The sequence below is a fragment of the Planococcus citri genome, chromosome 3 (genome assembly GCF_950023065.1).
Source record: "Planococcus citri chromosome 3, ihPlaCitr1.1, whole genome shotgun sequence".
Taxonomy (NCBI): Eukaryota; Metazoa; Arthropoda; class Insecta; order Hemiptera; family Pseudococcidae; genus Planococcus; species Planococcus citri.
In genome coordinates, this window is record NC_088679.1 from 21161176 (window position 1) to 21167175 (window position 6000).

The following is a 6000-nucleotide window of genomic DNA, read 5'->3' on the forward strand; positions in this document are numbered from 1 at the left end:
AAACAAGTATTGAGACTTCATCCCTCTACACCACAGGCCGCAGGTAGATATGCTGAGCAAATTAAATACAAATAATACTATAAGTATACGTGTTGAAATTATGACTTGTTCAGTTGTTCTAATTAAATTGATCATAGATTTCGACACCTTGGTATGAGAATCTATGAGAAAAACTTATGATTAATTAAGTAGGTGTAATTCACCACTTACTTATACACTAAATGCGTTTTCCATCTCTTTCCATGGCCCCTCTAATACTAAGGGCATTGATGGTACTTGACTAAACGAGACACACTTTGCACTTTGTGTACTTCAGTGATGACTGGTTTCATCCCTTATTACCAAAAAGATACTAGGTATATAATTAACCATGCGCGAGATGGTGTTAATTAGAAAAAGACTGTGCCATGGTCCCCCAAAAAGGAGACCTACATTTGAAAGATTGGTTCCATAGGAAAGGAATACAGAACATGATCTTGAGCGATTGGGCTGGGGCTGGAATTTCTCATTTTAAAAAAGTTGTTTTTCAATTTTCAGACAAATTCCTGTAGACTGTTGTTTCTGTTTTCAAAGGCGTAGCCAAGGAGGAGGGGGATTAGGGATCTCGACCTTCCCCCTCCATACAATGGCCTAGTAAAAACTTTTGATTTGAACTTGCCGGAACAGATTTTGAGAAATTTTGCTTGAATCGACCCTTTAAAAATTCTAAATTTCATTTCGAACCTTTTTTAAATAAATTTTTATACCCAGAAGCATTGTTGTGTATTCTTTATTTTGGTGAATTAGTTAAAATTATAATTATTTAATAATTTCAGTCTATGTGTTCTAATGTACATGTGAAACTGCAGCCGCTGAAATCCTAGATGTCGGGCGTCTTTAAATAAATATTTTTTCAAGTTCAAGCTCAATTTTTTCAGAACTGTAAATGCAAAGATCATGCTGAAACCACAACGAACGAATCGACTCAGGAGATCAACAATACGATGGTGTTTTTAACCTACCACCTGTGGGTGTAGATATAAAAATTAAAAATTGAAAAAAAGTTGGACCTTTCTCAAAACATCATACTTTCTCCCCCTTTAGATATGCTCTGGCTACGCGCCTCTTGTCTGTTTGTGTAGTTTTATAAAGATTTGAACAAATTCTCTAGTAAATTTAATTTCAAAAAAAAGAAAAATCGAAAGGAATGTACATACCTATCTAGATAAATTTAAACGCAATTGCGCAGGAAATATTCAAACTTTACAAAGTTTTCTCTTTTTTAAAAAAATGATAAATTTTATGGACATGGTGAATTTTTGGTTAAACACATTATGCTGTTCAGTTATTGAATAGAATGACGTAAGTACACGACTTGAATTACTCCGAAATTTGCCACTTTCGAGGTCACCAAAAGGAAAACGCGACGATACCATGACTCACGCCAATAAAAATAGATAAGTCAGTTTAGTGACCAACCAATGGTAAAATATTATAGGTATAGGTAATCGTAGATTTTTACACAGAAACCTTATTTCATTTTGTTCTTTAATCGTATGTACACGTGTAGATATTAATGAGAACAGATGTGGATACCCGGTGTTTTTTTCTATGATGATTGGGTGCTGTAAGCAGACATAGACAGGTAGTACATATAGGTCTACCTCATGATGTCTATCAATTATCTATTTTGGCTGAAAAACACGTAATAGTGATAGCAGCAATGAATTGGTTAATTGCAAGGTTCAAAAATGTTTTGAAATATAAGGCTCATTTGTTCGTGTTGTTTTTGTTTTTTATCAGTTTTGTGATTTATTCGGTGAATTTTTTTCGGGGTAAGTTACCTTTGAATTCGAATAATTTTTGTCTTCATTGGGTAAGGTGTGTGTACTTTTACTAACAGGCTATTGTCGCCTATTAAATTTCAATTACAGATACCCCCGAACAACTTAAATCAGTCGATCAAAAGTTGCCCAATTCTCAACATGTTTTATGCGTTATTGTACCATATCGAGACAGATTCGAACACTTACTCAAATTTGTACCCTACATGAGTGAATTTTTGAATCGTCAGTCAATTAGGTATCACATTGTGGTTATCAATCAAGTGAGTAATTGTTGCATAAACTATATTTTTACATTTACTAGATGCAAAAGTAGACGAATGTTCACCAATTTTATCAGAGACTTACATTTCAAGTTGAATGCTACCTATAAAAAATTTTAGCTCCCGAAGTGACCCTGGAGAGGAAATATGAGGCCACAAAGAGTGAAAATTTTCAGAAAATTTCAAGTTTTTTTTCGCTCCTGTCGCTCCTCGCTGTACACCTTTCCACATGAACATATTGAACATTGAATAATATCACGATATAGAATTCTGACGCATACGCCTTACAAATCACGATTTAAATTGTTTCTACGAAATTTTTCACCGGGTGGGGCCACAAAAAGAAAAAATACCGATAAGGTTCGCGTACGCGACACAGATAGATAACTATATAGCTACCTACTACGTCTGCAGCATTATAATAGCCTCACCGATAGTAAAAAGTACCTTTACAGGTGGTCGTACATTTTTTTTGCTTGAGCATTGATGAGTTCGGCTATCTTTATGTTTTTTTACCATACTACTGCAGGGTTATTAAAAGTATTTACTACACAGGGACGCAATCAGTGGTCTTCGAAGCATAAAATGTCATAGGTTATCCATTTTCTTGAAAAACGCTTGGTATTATGTATTGCAATGAATTGGTCAACTTCACTTTTCAAAAATCTTTTCAGATGTAAAGCTTCGCACGTGCTGATATGGTGTTCTATTATTATCATTATTTATATAGGCCTATTTTACTTCTCTTCCTCTAAAAATGGTAAGTTGTTTTTTCTTATTTTGAATCCAATTTACCTATTGCCTCAAAGTACTTACATGTGGGCGTCTGCAGGTGCATCTTGACTGGATGCACGATTTGAACGAAAGCAAAGGTTAGATTGAAAGAGCATACCCTAAATAAAAACCCCGAATACTAATGTAAGTAGATCATCAGAAAATAGAATGAAAAACCAACATTAATTGCTACATAACGTTAGGGTGGATACCTCTCAAAAAAAGTTATCGGATTTTGACCAAATTAAGCGAGAACCTTCATTTTGAGTTGAAAGTTAAGTAGGTACTCAGAAAATATTTTAGCTATGGAAATTCCCCCGAAAGGAAAAAATTACTCTCAAAGAGAGAGAATTTTTGAAAAAATCTTGGTTTTTTCGCTCCTATCGCTGTCCAACTTGTATTTGAAAAAAGTGGCCCAGACTCAAATGAAAGTAACTATCCGAGATTCTCGTCGATCTATTCGATTTTCATCAAAATCCAAGACCACTTTTTAGAGTTCTACCGAGCGGTTGAAAATATAAAGTGGTCACTTTTGGTTATGAGGCCACATTTGGGCATTTTACGTTACCTAGCAATTTAAATAAATTGACATACTTGCTTATTAAATTTCACTTACAGATAGACCTACACTGGAACAACCTGAACCAATAATCAATCAGAAGGCATCATATCCTGAACATGTTTTACCTGCTCTGGAACAACATGAACCAAATCAGAAGGCAACTTATCCTGAACATGTCTTACCTTCTCTGGAACAACACAAACCAATTTCTAATCAAAAGCCGGTATATCCTGAACATGTCTTACCTGCTGTGAAACAACCTAAATCAATCTCTAATCAAAAGCCATCCTATCCTGAGCATGTCCTATGTGTACTCGTAACATACCGAGAAAGATTTGAACACTTACTCGAATTCGTACCCCATATGAGCAGATTTCTGAATCATCAGTCGATCACATATCATATTATTGTTATCAATCACGTACGCGCAAGAATTTAATAATATTTCTACGAGGGAACGTTTTGAGTCGAAATCCTCCGATTTGAATGAAACTTGAAAGCTAGATCACCAAAAATCAACAAATGAACATTAAATCCTAAAATGTTGGCAATATGTTCTCGTATTAAGGATTTAGCAAGACTTACCTGTCTCTATATACCATAAATTTCATTCAAATTGGAGAATGTCGGTTCAAAAGATTCCCTAGTTGGTCTGAAGATGAAAATTAATTTTCAATTAACGATTCTCAAAACAGTTACCTGATGGATATCGCTTCAACAAAGGATCTTCTTATAACGCTGGGTTTCTCATTATGGAAAAAAAATTTCCAGAATGTGATTACATTGCGCTGCATGATATCGATACGTTACCTTTGAATGTTGAAATACCTTACACGTATCCAGGAAATGGTGGTTTTCATCCGATTCCCATGGGATATCATCCTATTCGCGTATATTCTAATCCATATTATATTAGCGGGATTTTCCTCATGTCAAGGTACGCTACCTACACACTCGAGTGTTGAATAAATCATTGGAGCTTTTTTTCTTCAGATTTTTGTTTTTTATATCTTACCTATACTGAAAGTTTGTAGGTAGCCTACTTACTTACATGAATCTATTGTTGTTTTTTAGCGAACAATTTAGGCGTATGAATGGATATGGCAATAATTTTTGGGGATGGGGATTCGAAGATTATGACTTCTACCTTCGTGTAACGAAATACTCTATACCATGGACGCGACTGCAACCTGATGATATTTCTACAGATCAGACTAATTCATTCAAGTAGGTCCCCAGGGCCCAAACGTACCGAATAAGTATAGGTATAGGTGCACGTATGGAAATTGTAATTTGATTGTTGATGATCTTATACTTTCAGACACTTACAATCTGGAGCAACAACCTCGCGTGATGCTATATGGTGCGGGAACCAAGCACAAGCATCAGGGACTCGGGATCGCACAGATCATACGGGACTGAGTGACGTGAATTTTACCATCGCTTCAGAGAACGTTTTAACTATCGACGGATTTCCCGTTTATTTATTCAACATTCATATAAAATGTATTTTCAAAATAACTCCGTGGTGCAAACCTTTCTGCGTGGAAAATCTAACCCTTCCAAAAACCATCTGGGAGCTTACCGATTACAGCGCGAGAAACCCGCAAATGAAACCGGCCAGTTTTCAATCGAACCCAGAACCTGATTCGGCGATGTGGGATAAAATCTGGAACAATGAACGATCAACTAGTCCTTGATTAGTGTTGATATAAGCGCAACACTGTTTATGTAATTTGAAAGAATTTTTATTGAAGCTTTTGCCATATGTCCACAATTATTTTCATTTTTGGCAATTTTTGCCCAGAAACGACTATTTTTTTACATGTATACTTGTACAGGGTGTCCGGATAGTGGCAACGTCCCTATTGACAAAATTATGCTTAAAAGCATGCATAACAATGCGTGATTTTGGACTGGTGTAAAAGCATGCATTATCGCGTTAAAAATGTGCATTTTCGCATGCTAAACAGAAAACAGAAGCAATCTAGCAACCAAGTATTTTCTAAAATGCACCAGTGAGTAAAAATTTTTTCAAGTCCAAAAATTGATAACATTTATGCAAAAAGGTGAAATTAACTCATCACAAAAAAATCAAAATTCAAAAAATAAACAAATTTTAATTTTCTTGCTGTGAGTGTGATTTTTATAAACTTTTTCATGAAATAACGCACTGAAGCTACTACTCTCCATCATAAATGCCAGAATTGAAAAGAAGATAGATGAAAATCTAAGTGAAACACAATATGGCTTTGTAGCGAAAAAAGGGACGAGATATATGCAATTGCCCTGCTGAAAGTGATCATTCAAAGAGCACTGAATGCAAATAGGGAAATCATTGCTTGCTTCGTCGATTATGAAAAAGCATTTGATCGTGTCAACCATGAGAAGATGTTGGAGATCCTGAAAAAATACAATATCGATGACAAAGACCTGCAAATAATCAAGAACCTGTACTGGGAGCAAAGCGCTAACATCAAGATTGGAACGGGGTACTCAGAGAACGGATGTGGAATAAAGAGAGGTGTGAGGCAAGGATGCCCCCTTTCACCCAGATTGTTCAATGTGTATGCAGAAG

General features: G+C 35.5%; 1 protein-coding gene across 1 annotated transcript; it reads left to right on the top strand.

Moving 5' to 3' along the window:
- Positions 1 to 2262: 2262 nt before the first annotated feature.
- Positions 2263 to 5199, top strand: LOC135840647 (xylosylprotein 4-beta-galactosyltransferase-like). The gene is made up of 5 exons (XM_065357271.1): positions 2263 to 2846; positions 3479 to 3843; positions 4118 to 4359; positions 4497 to 4649; positions 4744 to 5199. The coding sequence occupies exons 1-5, from the start codon at positions 2723 to 2725 to the stop codon at positions 5120 to 5122; spliced, it is 1263 nt and encodes a 420-aa protein (XP_065213343.1). The 5' UTR covers positions 2263 to 2722; the 3' UTR covers positions 5123 to 5199.
- The last annotated feature ends 801 nt before the right edge of the window (positions 5200 to 6000 follow it).

What these genes read in the sequence shown, in the direction of transcription:
- LOC135840647 (XM_065357271.1), top strand. Translation starts at nt 2,723, where the DNA reads ATGAATTGGTCAACTTCACTTTTCAAAAATCTTTTCAGATGTAAAGCT. An exon ending in CTTCTCTTCCTCTAAAAATG is followed by an intron (nt 2,847 to 3,478) that starts GTAAGTTGTTTT and finishes TTTCACTTACAG; the next exon opens with ATAGACCTACACTGGAACAA. An exon ending in ATATTATTGTTATCAATCAC is followed by an intron (nt 3,844 to 4,117) that starts GTACGCGCAAGA and finishes TTCTCAAAACAG; the next exon opens with TTACCTGATGGATATCGCTT.